The sequence below is a fragment of the Epinephelus moara genome, chromosome 16, assembly GCF_006386435.1.
Source record: "Epinephelus moara isolate mb chromosome 16, YSFRI_EMoa_1.0, whole genome shotgun sequence".
In the NCBI taxonomy this organism is placed as follows: Eukaryota; Metazoa; Chordata; class Actinopteri; order Perciformes; family Serranidae; genus Epinephelus; species Epinephelus moara.
In genome coordinates this window covers 35,570,706-35,587,432 of record NC_065521.1, presented here as the reverse complement: position 1 = coordinate 35,587,432, position 16,727 = coordinate 35,570,706, and the positions used below count along the sequence as shown (strand labels likewise).

The 16,727-nt window shown below is 38.7% G+C and overlaps 1 protein-coding gene and 1 pseudogene across 1 annotated transcript in view; both read right to left on the bottom strand.

Moving 5' to 3' along the window:
- The window catches only part of LOC126402349 (chitinase-3-like protein 1), a 7,841-nt pseudogene extending 971 nt beyond the window's left edge, over positions 1-6,870 (bottom strand).
- A 3,303-nt stretch (positions 6,871-10,173) lies between these two features.
- The window catches only part of LOC126402348 (chitotriosidase-1-like), a 17,917-nt gene continuing 11,363 nt past the window's right edge, over positions 10,174-16,727 (bottom strand). Inside the window, exon 11 of the mRNA XM_050064249.1 lies at positions 10,174-10,212. Coding sequence (XP_049920206.1) covers positions 10,174-10,212 — 39 coding nt within the window. The remainder of the gene's footprint in view (positions 10,213-16,727) is intronic.

Sequence of the window (16,727 nt, the reverse complement as noted above, 5' to 3'; positions counted from 1 at the left end):
AATACCAGCCCCGCTGTCATATCTGGTAACACAATATGTGTCTGCATAGTTAGATACCGCTGGTGGTAAGTAAGAAAATGTTTTTTTGAGATTTGAATGTACTGACCCTGTAAGGAAACAATAACTTTAGCAGTGTGCCTTACCTGCAGTTAGAGTGAGCTTGCACATGTTGTCACTGTGTGGATAAGCAGAAGAAATAGAAAAAATGTTAATATGAAGCTGAGAACAACGACATGATTTTCAAATAAGTCCTCACTCCGTTGTTATTAATTTAAGTGTTTAAATGCATTTCAAGTCAGAAAACTGAACTGTGTCACAAAGCAAGCTTTGAATTCATCTCTGAAATAAGTCACATTAATATAACTTGTATGTACAGATAATTTACATATTAACAGCAGGGTAAATCAGGGACATACAGCAGTGTTTAGAAACAGGTGTTTGGTAGTCCTGTGATGTTTATATTAACTAACTTTCAATGAATGGTGGCAAAAGCAAACAGTACAAGTGACCGCAGAATGTTCCCCTGAGTATTTTATCTGTTTACAGATGCTGGTCACCATCATATGATTATTTCTCTGCACCCACACACTAACAGTATCACACTAACCACACAATGAAGGTATGATGAAGTTAAGAACTGATCAGGTCTGATCTAACTTAGAATCATGACACGCATGTCATTGGCACAACCACAGTAATAATGAGATTAGGTACAACAAGAAAAAAGAGAAAGAGTCTACATGGTGCCTGCTGGTTCACTTCACCCCTCCACCTTCCTCCCTAAAATGTATTTAGTGTAGCTAGTTATAGAGATAGAGCAGGTATAGAAATATAAAAAGCAACAAGAAAGAAATCACTTAAAAACTGGGTTGTTAAAATCAGAGTAAAAGGGATACTTACAAATTATATGATGAAAGAAGCAAATATGGTGTCTTACTTGTAAGTGATGAATGCCTGAAAGATGTCTGGCTGTGCTGTTTTAAATGAGGTAGACAGCTGACAGGGTGTGACAGTTAACTAGGGTGTGGATAAGCACTGCATGTTGCAATGTCCAAAACAATTGAATAGTGATGGAAGGTGGAACAATAGAACGAAGCAAAGATACCTCATGCCAGGCCCTTTTGACTTTAAACTCAAAATTTATTCACTGAATTAGCATGATATCAACATGTTCACATTTTTGTTTGGTAAGGAGGACATTAGCACTGCAATAATTCAGTGGTACTTTCAAGGTTTTTTTCTGGTTTGTTTTTGTTGACTGGCAGTGGTGGCTGGTGGGTGTTCAGATTTAAGTCTAGACACTGGTGGTGGTAATATTGTTGATAAGATGAGATGAAGAGGGAGCTAAGGATCTGGATGTGAAGAGAAATGGACTTCTGATGAGCTCGTCCTGGGCTCTGGATAAGGTGACTGGAGGTGAATGAGGTGGAGGAGGTTTTGACGATTCCGCCTAAAATGACAGCTGACAGGAGCAGAGAGGAGAACAGATTTAAAGTTTGGCAGCAGCAACATGAATGGCTGAAGGAGATGGTGGGAATGTTTGTTTGACTAACCAGGAGAGGGAACACCCATAGTCAGCTGATTGGTGGAAGTGGTGGGAGTGGGATAGAGAGGGAATTGTGAATGGATATGGCATAAAGAAAGTCTTCCTGATTGAACTTATGCTGAGCTTCATTTAAGCCTCTTTAAATACAGAAAAATGTTACATACTGGATGCAGTCAGGCCGCAAAAATCACCATACATATCACTATGCAAGATTTTATACTTCTGGCAAATATGATACAATTAATTATATTTCCATATGAATTCTGTATCAAATTTATATTAAGACCATTTTGAAAAGCAGATGTAATCACGTGCGTGTTCTGGGCCGAAAAAATGTCCTCCACTGAATGATTAAAGAAGAGTAAAATAAAACATTGTTTAAAGAAATTACTGCAAGGTATGAAATCATAAGATCAAACCATGAGTCAACAAATAACCTTTTTTCTTAATTTGTTCATATGATCTTGAGGTCTACATTAATCAAATGTTGATCAGATAAGATAAGATCAGATGATCCTTTTTTTGTCCCACCTCTGGGAAATTTACATTACCGCACCAAGGAAGAGTGCAAACAGGAAGCATCAGTTTAAAAAAAACACAAAGCAATGCAAATAAGTATGTATTGGTAAAAAGAAAGACAAAGATCAGTATAATAAGTAAAATGTAGACTGAATGGCTGATTTCACATTTTACATATATATATATATATATATATATATATATATATGTTCATTAGAGTAGTTTAACCTGTTTGAGATGAATGAATGAGACAGTTTCTCAGAAAGAGTTAAATTAATCCATAACTTTTGATGTTTCCTCAAGTGATATTCAACTAAATATAAACAAATAAATATAAAGAACACACCCATACAAGAGAGTTAGATACACCGACAGTTACATATGTCTCAACTATATATTAAGTAATGCATGTCAAATCAAATGATGCACAAACAAACAAACAAACAAACCAAGAACATACTTAGACAAGAAATTGTACATATTAGAGCTTTGGACAATGCCCCCCCTTTCTTAATAAGAATAAACATTATCACTTATGGACAGTAAAATGATAATTTGCAACTCTGTGATTAACAACAGCTGTTGCAAGATTCTTTAAACACCAACCCTGATGAACAAGGTTGCCTGATGCCTTCCCCAAAGACACAGTTGAAAAAAAAGGATGGGTCAGTACTGTCAGGAAAGTGCCCAAATTGCTGTCTATTACATGGGTCTGTATTAAGTGGAGTTGCTGTTGTGGGAGCAGCTGTTGTGGGAGCAGCTGTTGTGGGAGCGGCTGTTGTGGGAGCAGCTGTTGTGGGAGCGGCTGTTGTGGGAGCAGCTGTTGTGGGAGCAGCTGTTGTAGGAGCGGCTGTTGTGGGAGCAGTGGTTGGGGNTGGGAGCGGCTGTTGTGGGAGCAGCTGTTGTGGGAGCAGCTGTTGTAGGAGCGGCTGTTGTGGGAGCAGCTGTTGTGGGAGCAGCTGTTGTAGGAGCTGCAGTTGTGGGAGCTGCTGTTGTAGGAGCGTCTGTTGTGGGAGCTGCTGTTGTGGAAGCTGCTGTTGTAGGAGCGTCTGTTGTGGGAGCTGCTGTTGTGGGAGCTTTAATTGTTGGAGCTGCTGTTGTGGCAGTGTTTGTTGTAGCTGTAAGGTCAGGAAAACCTAAAAGAACGAGAATCAGATATTTTGTTAACTCTTTACCTCTGTTTGATCAACACATCATATTTTCATATCACTGAGCATGACTGCTGAGATTTCTTCATAGAGAGAGCAGATATTTGCACTCTGCATGATAAAATATAATAAAGTCAATAACAGGTGATTACATTAAGGCTGACCTAAATAAATCAAACACACAGGATGTCAGGATAGGATAGAAACATTTTGGATTTTGATTACCTGGACACAGGAGAGTGTGCAGGTGGCTGATGAAAGGGTTGTTGCCCTGTTTACAGAACTGTCCACTAGTGTCATCCAGGTCCAGAGACCAGACGACAGCTCCTCCAAAGTTGTTAGCCTTTAGGTAACTGGTCTGAGAGGATGATGAACAAAACACTTTAACCGCTGATGTCATGTTAGGAATTACTGAGCATTACTTTAGTATGAATGAAACAGATGACTACCTTAACTTCAAGGCTGTAGTGGTTGTCAAATCCAACCCACTGATTTCCTGTGGTGGCGTATGGAACGCTCTGATCAGAGATCATCCGGACTTCTACTCTTTCAAGATAAAGGCAAGTCTGAAGACAAGAATCAAATGTCACATTTAGATTTAATGGTTAATATAAAAATAAAAGTATAGTAATAGCAGTTAATAGAAATTATAATAATAATAATAATAATAATATTAATAATAACAATGATAATGATAATAAGAACAACAACAAACTTTATTTAAATAGCATCTTTCAAACATAAAATGCAGCTCAAAGTTCTTTACAAAGAGGGGGACAAAAAGAAAAACATAAAAGCATAAGAGGTACACAAAGCTGTAAGATACACAAAGTTGTTATGAGAACCTGAAGAAAAGATGAAAGATGTAAAGCACTAAAATATTAAAAGACCAAAAACCAGATACAATAGAAAGATATCAATATACGACTAATGAATCAACATCAGGTCAGAATGAAATAGAGCAGTGGCATAAACTGGGTAAAGCAGTCTGATAATAGATGAGGTTCTTGATCTCAGAGACAGTCAGAGTAAAAAGGTGTTTTTGAGCTGTTTCTTAAAGACACTCACAGAATCTGATTAACAAATATGCCGTGGTAGTGTTTTGTATAATTGGTGGGCTTAGGTGCTAATGGCTGCTTCTGCAACTTTTTTAATCAAGGAGGTTATTTATATGAATTAATTACATTCATAGCTTGCAGTTTTACCTCATAATAGGCCCAGAGTCCTTCTTCACCAGTGAAGAGACCTGCTATACCAGCACCACTGGCTGGTGCTCCAACATTACTGGATGCAGAGGAGAGGTTAAAAACTCGCCCGTATGCCGCTAACCCCATGTTTATCTTTTGTGGTGGTGCTCCGTGGTCCCGCCAGTACCGCATGGCATAGTCCTACAATGAGGAGAAAGAAAAAACAATTGGGATGAGACGACATCTCTAAATGGAAAGGCATTTATACAGTTAGAATATGAATCCCTGTTCTTACAGTGTTAGCGTAGATGTTGTTTCCAGTGTCCTGGGATCCCTGATATAAGGGGCTGTGATGTCCTGTGACACTTTCCCAGGGGCCGTGAAAGTCAAATGTCAGCACATTAATGAAATCCAGGTACCTGATTAAATGCAGAGGAGACCACATTCACCAAAACATGACTGCAGCTAATCACGGGTACAATGTCAAGAATTACATCAAGGAAGTTTTACTTTGCAATCTGTGGGACTTCATAACTGGCATCGATGATTGCTTTCTCAGCAGAGACACTGGCAGTGATCAGTAATCGGTTATCTGCTGTTCCCTTGGCCATAAAGGCCTCTTTGAGCTCCTGTACAACACAGAAGCAAAATTCAGTCTCAGTTAAATATAAAATGTAATATTTTCATACAGTACAGCATATTTCTGACAGTGTCTGTCCCAGAAGATAAATTTTGACCTTGCACAGCAGTGTGAATCTATGCTTGTCCTGTGGTCGGCTTCCAGCTCCTCCAGGGTACCGCCAGTCAAGATTTATCCCATCGAAACCATTTGCTCTCAGTAGTGTGATAGCAGACCTGATAAACTTTGCTCTGTTTTGTTGTGTTGCCACCATTGCACTGAATCTGGTAAACATTTAAACAAAACAGTGTTTTTAAGATGACACACAGCTGAGAGCACCAGGTCATGTAGCAAAGACCAACATACAGCCATAAGTAAATGGTCAGGTTCCCATGTTTAACACATGTGAAACACATTTTGTGAGTTTCAGTGGAGTAATATTTGTTAAAAGTAGGAGTTAATAAAAAGGGAATGTTGTCACCCACAATGAAAAATAATTTAAGTTAAATCTTTCAATAAAACACCAATTCATTTGGAGTTTGCAGATACTAACAATACTGACCCCTTTATGTGCACATGTTGGTTTCTCATGATGTCATGCAGGTATCAGATATCAACATTCCTGCTTGTTGAACTATGTTTCAGTGTTTGCATTAATATATTGTTGCTGAAAACTGACATTTTGTGTGCTGATTGAATCAGGAAATTAACTTATTTATGTATTTAAATACCATCTCACTCTGCTACCTCATTTATATGAAACCACATACAATGTACGCTGTGCAGAGCACAAAAAACATATGGGCACAACAAGTTTCATGGTCAGAAAATACCAATGTGTTGAAGTGATGCTTACACTTGTCTTTGCAATGACACACAAAAAAGGCCTCAGTGTTCATGTAAGTAACTCACTTTTGTGTGTTAAAGTTCAGGCCACCAACAGCCAACAGGGTTTTAAGCAGTGGATTTCTGTGGAGCAAAATAGTTCAGTAATGATTATTTAACAAAACAGGAAATTCAGCATCATTTCCACAATATTTATAGACTAAGGGGACAAAAGTGAAAAGGTCTGAATGCACTGATTTGGCTGAAGCACTGACCTGGTTTTGAGTCAATTGAAGGCCTGATAGCGTAGTATGTCAGTTGCTGTGCTCGGGACCAGCCTGTGTTGTTTGTTAATGTCAGAGAAGGCGTAGATCACATGGGTACACTTGTTTGGATCAATATTTGAAACCGTGAACTTCCCTCTTTTTTCAGACAAGCTGTTGTAGTAACACACCAGCCTGTGGAAAGAGGCTGAGGTAGAGGCTGAGGGAGAGGCTGAGGGAGAGGCTGAGACAGGAAGAAAATCATGATGGTTTTAATTTGTTTCTGGAGACATCATTATTAAGGTCCTTGTTAACCAACAATGAGTTAGTGACATTATTTATCTGCTGGTAAAACTGTTGATTGTTAATTATTAATAATGTATGTTATAAACTTACCCAAGCTGGCCATCATCAAACAGAGACCTTGAAAGTGACAGACTGGTCAGTATTTAGGTTAAAAACGTAGCTTAAGAGGTCAGTTTGCTTAAATTACAACAGGTGTGTACTGTCTGGATTCTCCACAGTTAGTTACCAGTACATTTTCGAAATGCAACTTTTCATTGGTCAGCACCACAAACCAAATTCCATTCACTCTCATTAATCTGAGAGACAAAAACATGTGTAAGCAAAGCTTAAGAATATCTTAGATACCACTGGAGGAAAATGAGAAAATGTGTGTTTTTGTGATTTGGGTGAATTGACTCTTTAAGGACACAAAACTTGAGCAGCATGTCTTACCTGCAGTCAGAGTGAGCCTGCACATGTTGTCACTGTGTGGATAAGCAGAGGAAATAGACAAAAAAAGTTTGATATGTGTCTGAAAAGACGCCATGATTTTAAAACAAATCCTCACTCTGTTAATAAACTGTTGCCACAAATATACAGTTCATGTCAGAAAACAGCACATCTCTAACTAATTCTTAGTATTAAAAACGAAGAAGCAAAATATGTTCTAATAACATCAGAGTAAAAAGGATACTTACAAAGTCATGATGAAAGAAGCATATACTGTCTCTCTGCTGTGACTGATGACTGGTGGATCTCTGGATGTGCTGCTTTAAATCAGGTGCACAGCTGACAGGGTGGGGCAGTTAACGAGGGTGTGGATAATTACTGCAATGTCAGAATTTCCAAAGCAATCGGATGCTAATTGAAACTGGGTCAGTGGTTAAAAGTCACCTCATGCCAGACCCTTTTGACTTTAATTCAAATTTTGGTCACTCTGATAGAGGAACTGGGAGGCCTGCAGTCATCAGTATTGATGTGGGCTATAGATTCACACACAGGAGAAGTAATGTGCAACGAAGGTCTCCTACCAGACTCAAACCAGGAGAGTTTCAACTTATTGTCAGCATCTGAAATCCCTAGACCACCAGGACGCCCTACGCCTGGGGTATATTTATAGCCAATAATCCAGCAAGTCTATATTTATGTTAGCTCCATCAACTATTCAGACGAAAACAAACAAACCCAAAACATCTTAACATCAGTATCAGTAACAACAGGGTTATTTCTATGATGATCTCTACGATCAAAAGGTCAATAGGCAAATTTTCACCTGTAGTTCCCGGACATCCATTAAAACAACATAGTTACAGCAATTATTAAATACAAAGAAACAAAACATGCACATAACAAAGCAATAATTTGTGGAAATGACCAACAGGAGCATTGTGGTGTAAGGTGTGTCTAAAAACAAAGTGGTTATGAATAAATCTAATGACCAGCACAATCATCAAATAAGTCACGTACTGAAACAGTTTTATTGAAAAAATAACAACCAAACAGACAAACAGGATACACACCCAACAGGGTTAGAAACACCTGTCTGACATGTTGTTCTTACTTTGTCATGACAACCAGAACTGAACAGTACTGGGTATTCTAAACATTGGCTGGGTTTGTGTACTGTTTTAACTGGACGGGCACACTGACCAAAATATACTGTTTAATCATGTTTTCCTCTCTTGTGATTTTTTTGTGAGGAGGAAATTGTCTGCACATGGTTCTCAACATGATGGACAAGCTGTCGGCTTGCAGCTAACACTGCTAACTCCATAAACACTGCTAACAATGGCAAAAGTGCTGACAACTAATGGTGTTAATCTGGGGGGGAACCAGAGGGGGGGTGATATGCTTCAGTGACAACGCCATGGGTTGAGATGGTGTTTTAAGCGGTTTGAGCACAGTGTAGAGCGGTGGTGATTAGCCAGACAGTGGGGCACGCACACAGGGACTCACATGCACTAGCATGCACATGCTGGTGGACCGTCTACCACAACCACAAACAGAGGAGCTCAGATTACAAAGCACACATTTCATTCTCCGCTCAGGACACCATTACCTCACTATATCTGTACATAGCCAACAGTTGTTTGCTATAACGATGCTCTGAATGTCCTGTACAGCTCCTTTAGAAAGTCGCTTGGATGCTATACTCCATCGTATATACTTAATCAAAACAGGACCTTTTTTTTCCTGTCTCCTATTTAAGTGTTCTTTTGAACAAATTAATAATTGTTCCAGTGGCTGAGAACAAGTCCTCTAAGAGTATCTGTGATTGTGTACCTGTGGTCCTGACTTCACTGATAATGATTCAAATAGCTGATCAAGAGGGAGTTTATTTGGTCTGTGGAGGACTCACTGGATCCTCTGCTGTCTGCATAGTGGAAAAAAACAGGGGCTGATGTTACTGTTCAAACTCTTGTTTACTTGATTTTTTAAACAGCTTAAAGGCCTGGTGCACAGACTGAATGTCAGCAAACCTAAAGATACATGTGTATACGTAAAGATACATGTGTATACGTATTTCATTTGTGTCTCCCTGGACTGCAGTGTTAGAGAGTACATAAAGGAGAATACTTTTTCTTTCAGGTTGGTTGTTGTGTCTGCTGTAATGGTACTGTTTTGTCTCTTTTGCGCTTGTTCAATTGGTAACTTGTAAAGTTGGAGATCTTAGAGATCTACATACTCCACTGCACTTATATTAATTGCTCTTGAAAAAGGCATCTGCTGAATGTCAAGTCTTATCGTCCTCTAAAAGAACTGTAGTGCATCACTGTGGCCTAACTGTTCAATTCCCCTAGTCACATTGCCGTTGGCTGCTCATTCAGTTATTTAGCAGTTGCTTGACTGACAGAAACAATCCAACATTGCATCCCTGAAGTCACAATAAGTCCTACTGAATGAGTCTTGCTCAAGATGTTACTAGTATGTTAGGGACTGTTCTTTATTTATAACAGGAATGAGGTGGTTGGGGTGTGATCTATTTTTTTTTTAATTTATTTTTTTTTTTTTTATCATGACCCTCACCAAAGTTACAAATATTTTTCCTTGAGCCTCCCTGAGTGACTGGGGGGAAACGCATGGTCCTCCCTCCTCCATATATTACCATATTTTTCTCTAATCAAACCAAATGTAGGCATTGCAACCAATGCAACAAGCAAACAGCACAAAGGGAGTGAGTTATCAATCAAATTTGAAAATCTAACAATACAATTTATTCTTACAGTTTCTGGCCATGATAAATGGTGTAACTTTGGCAACTTTCGAAGTCAAGATGCTTTTCCAACCCACTGGCAGATTTTGGGGTTCAGGGAGTATTTTAAATAAAAACAAAAATACAACCATTTAAAGTTCTATGTCCTTCCTGTAAGTCAAAGTAATTCAAAACACATCCCTCCCCAGTGCTTAAAAAATTCTTCAACATGCCTCAGCCTCCCCCATTTTGCCCCACCCCCTCCCCACTCATGAATAACGAAAAGCATTGCTCAACTACCAGAACATAGATAGTCTATCACTGTACATAGCCAACAGTTGTTTGCTATAACGATGCTCTGAACGTCCTGTACAGCTCCTTTAGAAAGTCGCTTGGATGCTATACTCCATCGTATATACTTCATCAAAACAGGACCTTTTTTTCTGTCTCCTATTTAAGCGTTCTTTTGAGCAAACAGTTCAGAATTGTGCCAGTGGCTGAGAACAAGTCCTCTAAGAGTATCTGTGATTGTGTACCTGTGGTCCTGACTTCACTGATAATGATTCAAATAGCTTATCAAGAGGGAGTTTATCTGGTCTGTGGAGGACTCACTGGATCCTCTGCTGTCTGCATAGTGGAACAAAACAGGGGTTGATGTTGCTGTTCAAACTCTTGTTTACTTGATTTTTTAAACAGCTTAAAGGCCTGGTGCACAAACTGAATGTCAGCAAACCTAAAGATACATGTGTATATTTTAGAAGAAAGTCTTACACACCCATTCAGACAGTCATTGGGGTCAGATCATTGAACAGATTCAGTGTTACAAATATCTGGATACTTTAATTCAATGGTTCTCAACCAGGGGTCCAGATACCCCCACAGGTCCTTGAGGAAGTTCCAGGGGGTCCCCAGAAAAGTGTGGAATCGTTTTTTTTTTTTTTTTTTTTCACTGTTTAATTCACTATATAGGTGAACCCCATATGAGTAGGGTCGACTATTCTGATCATAGGTTTCACTTTCCCGCGGTTATCTCCTCAACTGTAGTTGACAACTATAGAATTCTGTTCCTCATCATAAATAACAACCCAAATCTTTTGCGATGTAGGTCATCATAAATAACAACCCAAATCTTTTGCGATGTAGGTCCCAGAAGCAAAATCTTATGTTTGTATAATGTGAATATAATGTGAATTTAGGGGTCTTTAACACAAAAAAGTTCAGAACTTCTGCTTAAGTTGACAATAAGCTGACTTTTAATGACCACACAGGGGTGATTCCCAAACAAGTCAATGAAAACTAAAAGTGTCTCATCAGAATTGGATCCTGTTCTCGGTAAAGTTAGAAAAACATGATTTTAATAGTTCTCGTCTGAGCAGAGCAGAAACCATTAAGAGCTTGATAGATTTATGAATAGAATTTTAAAATAGATTCTGAATTGCACTCAGAGACAGAGAAGTAATTTAAACACTGGTATCTTTGTGTGTATGAATAAGGACTCTGGATTCTGTTTTAAATGAGCTGGAGCCTTTCCATTGTTTGTTCTGGTAATTGAGCAAAAAGTTCATTACAATATTTTTACCTTGTTGAGATGAATGAATGAGACAGTTTCTCAGAAAGAGTTAAATGAATCTGCAACTTTTGATGTTTCCTCAGGTGATATTCAACTAAATATGAACAAGTACACACCTATACAATGTAGTTAGATACACCAACAGTTACATATGTTGCAACCATACATGTCGGATCAAATGATGCACAAACAAACAAACAAACCAAGAACATACTTAGATAAGAAACTGTACATATTAGAGCTTTGGACAATGCCCCCCCTTTGCTAATAAGAATAAACATTCAAACTTATGGACAGTAAAATGATAATTTGCAACTCTCTAATTAACAACAGCTGTTGCAAGATTCTTTTAACACCAACCCTGGTGAGCAAGGTTGCCTGATGCCTTCCCCAAAGACAGAGTTGAAAAAAAAGTTTGGCTCAGTACTGTCAGGAAAGTGCCCAAATTGCTGTCTACATGGGTCTGTATTATTGGCAGTTGTGGGAGGGTAATCTAATTTCAACATTCATGACAACTGTACAGGGGGTGATTTTTGTTTTTTATTATAACTCACCCATTTACATTTACAAGGCTTAAAGTAATGTGAGCTGCTTTGACAGGCTGGCTGCCAATAGTGTCCTTGGCTTCTCAGTCAGATCCACCCCTCACTCCTCCACAGTGCCAGCCTCTCACCCAAATATGGTCACTTCTGGCTCCAAAAAAAACAAGATGGTTATGGCCAAAATGCAGAACTCGAGACTTCAGAATGGGAATCCACTAGGGATGTCACGATTATAGATTTTCTTGGTACGATTATTGTCAGAGAAATAATCACGGTTTTACGATTATCACGATTATTAATTTCACAATATAAATGTGTAAAATCACATAAACACTCCTTATAGATCTTTAAGTTTCATTTATTTCCATGCCAACATAACAAAAATAATATAACAACAAAGAAAAGTAACCAAAAAGTAGTGTGTGGACTCTACTTTCACTACATGCCTCTTTGTGGTCCAGCAGTCTAAGTTTTTTCTAGGATGTGTGTGTCTTTTTGTCCTCTTTAAATTACAATTACACAAATAAATTGAGAGCACATCTCGTGCAGTGTTAATAGTAAATGAAACAGACATCGTGCTGGAAGGACAAGTCCAACATGTACTCAACACAGATGGGAGGAAGCAAAAGGAGGTAATACTAATGCTAAATGTTCACTGACTGAGGACCTTGAGAAGACATTACGTATATCTTCCACATTGCACACTGACACTGAAACAGTCTGACGACTAAAAAAAGGATTTGAACTTGTAACAGTCGAATATATGAAATGTGCCTTTAACATGGTGTATACTGTGTCGCCTAGCAGCAACGTCATCAAGCAACGCCTGTTATGATTTGAGTCTGTTGAGCGCACCCAACGCTGGTCGGACGTATACTTATGTGCTCCTGCTTTTTCTTTTATCTCTCAACACAACAGTGATGGTTTTAAGTACGTGTGGCGACTATTTTGTTCATGTATGAAAATGTAGTAGCCGTACAACCGGGCTTGGTAAGCTTGGAGTGTTTTTAAGTTGATGTAAAAATAAACGACGAGCATTTGTGAAATCCCGCACTCGTGTGGACGTGAGTTTCTGCCTGTCGTCTCACTCCAAAGAGCTACACGGACCCAAAACCATTACAACCTCACGCTGTGTGCACACAAACTGCAAAACTATCCATCAAAAAAGTTTTTGAGACGTGCCTTAGCTTGTCACGTTGCACTGTAAGCCCAACTCGTATCATACCACTATGCCATTAATTGCAAATGACACGCTAACATATAATTTTTAATTCAATGTTACATTAGATAAATTGAGATTGACGTATTTTAACCCAGTTAGTGTGCATTTACCTTTACTTGCGCATGTAAAGCCGGGTGGTTGTCCCGCAGGTGTTGTATCATGTTGCTCGTGTTTGAGCCTTTGGCCGCGACTTTTTTGCGGCATGTTTTACAAACTGGAAAGCCGTCGTCAACAATGACCCCTTGGTCATTTTGCGATAGCCAAAATGATACCACACGGCTGACTTTATCCGTTTTTTTGGGGGGGGAAAGTCTTCTTCATCCATACTTCATCACTCGGAGACTTTTGTAAATTTGTTTTCGTTCNAATGACCCCTTGGTCATTTTGCGATAGCCAAAATGATACCACACGGCTGACTTTATCCGTTTTTTTGGGGGGGAAAGTCTTCTTCATCCATACTTCATCACTCGGAGACTTTTGTAAATTTGTTTTCGTTCCGTGCGAGTTGCGCTGACCTACTGTATATGGTTCCATGTCCCGGCATAATCTTTGGAGAGTGACGGTGTTGAGGAATCTTTACGAATAATTAACCATGGCGTTTAAAATCGCGGTTAATAGTGAAATCAAGTAATCGTGACATCCCTAGACTCCACAAACCAATGGGTGATGTCGCGGTAGTAGTGTCCATTATTTTTACGGTCTATGGCTGTGTCCAAAAATCATTCACTCATTGACTACTCCCTACTCACTGTCTAGGAAGTATTATGTTGAGGACTATATAGTGAACTTATTAGCAACATGAAAAAATGTTTTGGCCATGAATTGGGTTATTTTCTTTGCACTTTCAATTAAATTATTGCTGTTGCACAATTAAAACATGTCATATCAACAGCAGCTGGTGGTCCATCCATAACAAATACCGCTGTGGATATTTGTGATAAATACATGATATTATACTGAATGTATTTTCCCCAAATTAAGAAATAATGTTTCGAAGCACTTTGTGACCATTTGTGTTGTGTGTTACGCACTGCTCTGCTCACATTAAACACGTAACATATTGTCAATGTGAGTAGTTTTCTGTTTACCATTTGATATGTTGAAGTTTGTTTTACCAGTTAGTCATTAGCCGACACCATTACTGCAAAAATTACAGTTAGTTGCGATCCAGAACGCTATGGTGGCGAGCATTATTATCCCTCTTCTGTACAGCACTAGAGAAAACCAATTGCAGATTTATTTTAATTTCTGCTGGACCGATGACGGTATATTAACTTTACAGTTACAATAATTGACAACTGTTTTTCACAATGCATTATGGGATACTTTGAGTCCACTATATAGGGTATAATAATTCCCACTATATGTTCAGACAGCACTGCAAAATGGCAAAGTCACGATGTAGTGGTCAGTAGGTGCATCTCAAGTCACTTAAATTGACGTTCCACGTTTCCCTCACTTGAGTCTTTTCCTTGTGTCCTAGTCCCTCCCACCAGGGATGCATGCAGAGATGCAAGGAAGCCATGCGAGGAGAGAGGAATTGAGGAAATATATTTTTAGAGAAATGAGAAGTCGTTTCCTCTTAAGTGTCACGTGAAGCGCATCTATTTCTGATGACAGCAACAGCTTATCAAAGACGGCAACCTGACACTCAGGAATCATTAGCCTCATATGTGACTGAATGGATATGACGATCAGTGGTGTAAAAAGTGTGTCTTGCTGACAGACACGTTCTCTCTGACTTTAATTTTCTCCATACTAAATGTTAATGGGGTAAATAACAGATAGTGAAAAGAAAAATCGAATAAATGAAGAAGGTTGTCTTTTCCGTTGTTCAGACCTACACTTTACACAGATGTTCTCTTTTGACTAGATGATGAACCAGAAAGCAAAATATAAAATTTGGGAGTGATACAGTTGAGTTTAATCTCTTATCTGTCTTCACTCCAGTATAAAACCCTGGTATGATGTGACGTATCAGATCCTATCAGCTGCAGCGTCCTGTCAATACAATATGGGGGCAAGCTGGCCAATGACTTCCATGAATGCTGCTGTTGTGTATCCTTGCTCATCGCTCCTCAGAGCAGAAATTATAGCTTTGAGACGACTTCCAGTTCAAGCAGGAGCAAGGAAATGACTAATGTAGTGAGTAGTGAGGGATTTTGGACACAGCCTATTTGGGTATGCTGACAACATATTCACTTCACTGAACCTCTGGAAATCTCAGTGCTTCACTAAACAGTCAACTTATCTAAACTGGACTACTGTCTCTGAACAGTGACGTTCTTAAGAGTTAACATTAACACAGTCTGTCACAATGTCATGATATGTAACAAATGTTAAATTGGATGGAAATCCCTGTGGAGCACTGCATCCAAACTTATCTTCACATGAAATAATGACGAGGCCAAGTGCTCAATTAAAACCACATTTACTGTAGTAAATCCAGGGTACCTTAATCTTGAAGATGCGAGAACTTGTAACAGAAAAGTGAACATTCCTCAGGCACTAAGGACTTTACTTGGTTGGGCATATTGGTTAAAACAGTGTTAGGTTTTTACCTCACTTGGTCTTCTTTGGAGCATAAAATAGTAAAAGCAAATGGCATACAACTGGTATTATATATGGATAATACGATGTAAATAAACACTATTCCATCACATAATTAAATAACAGCTACAGAAAAACAGTGATCACAAAAAACGAAAAGTTAATATAAAAAATGGGCATCGTCACTAATAAGTGCATAGAAATGAGTCAGTAAGCTGTTCATCACTCTCTTTAAACATCTTATGTTGGTCTCTGAAGACGCGCTCTTTCCTGAAGTCATGGGCTGCAGTCTTTACGGTTGGAAATAGTTTAGCGGTTTTAATATGCGATGCATTTTATAAAAAGGTGTGTGTTTCCTTTTTCCAAGTCAGCCAGACCTTTATTATTTGTGTGTGCGCATGGTCTGAGATAGTTCTTAATCTGTTCGCAGAGTACGAACAAATTCAGGTCAGAAAATATTGATTAATCCCAGATTTGTGTATAAACGTTTGTACGAATGGTTAAAAGCACAGATATGTGTATATGCACTTTGTGTGAATGAGGCCCAATGACCTTACAAAGCATTACACCCAGGATGATGCGGTTCCATCAAGGGGTCATTTAAAACAAAATAAAACAAAAAATCACCCAACTGGTTTAGATACACCTTTAATTTGCAGACAGAAATAGGACAACAATTAAATATACACAGTACAAGCTGTGTATGGATAAATTAAATAATATAAATTAAATATATTGACAGATATGGATGGCAGGACATTGCCACTCTTAAAGGTATACTACACATGACTTCTCAGTTACTGTTTGTATGTATGCTCACCAGCAAAAGTGAAAGCCAGCCCCAAATTATCTCTTGTTTTAGAAAGACCTTTTTGTGCTTGCCATTTCATCTAGCAATATTTGATTGTTTTCGGTGCCCTGTCTGAGATTTTAGCTTCCCCTTGGATGCATGCAGCTTATTGTCTGGCACTTTGTCACTGCCTTTTTATGAAGTCCCAACCTCACCTGCACACTGTTGGGATACATACCCAGAAATGTCCTACACATAGCAAAATAAGAGGAAAATTAGAAAATGCAGGCAGGGAGCAGTGTCTCAAACACACTGCCACACATTCTAGTGTGTCATAAGTTATGGTTGAGAGGGATTCATTTTGTATGACTGTTTTTTAGGAAGACCCTGCACAGTATACCTTTAACATGGACACACATTTACAAATGGATGACAGTATGTATAACTTAATGCTGAAAGGCCTGGTGT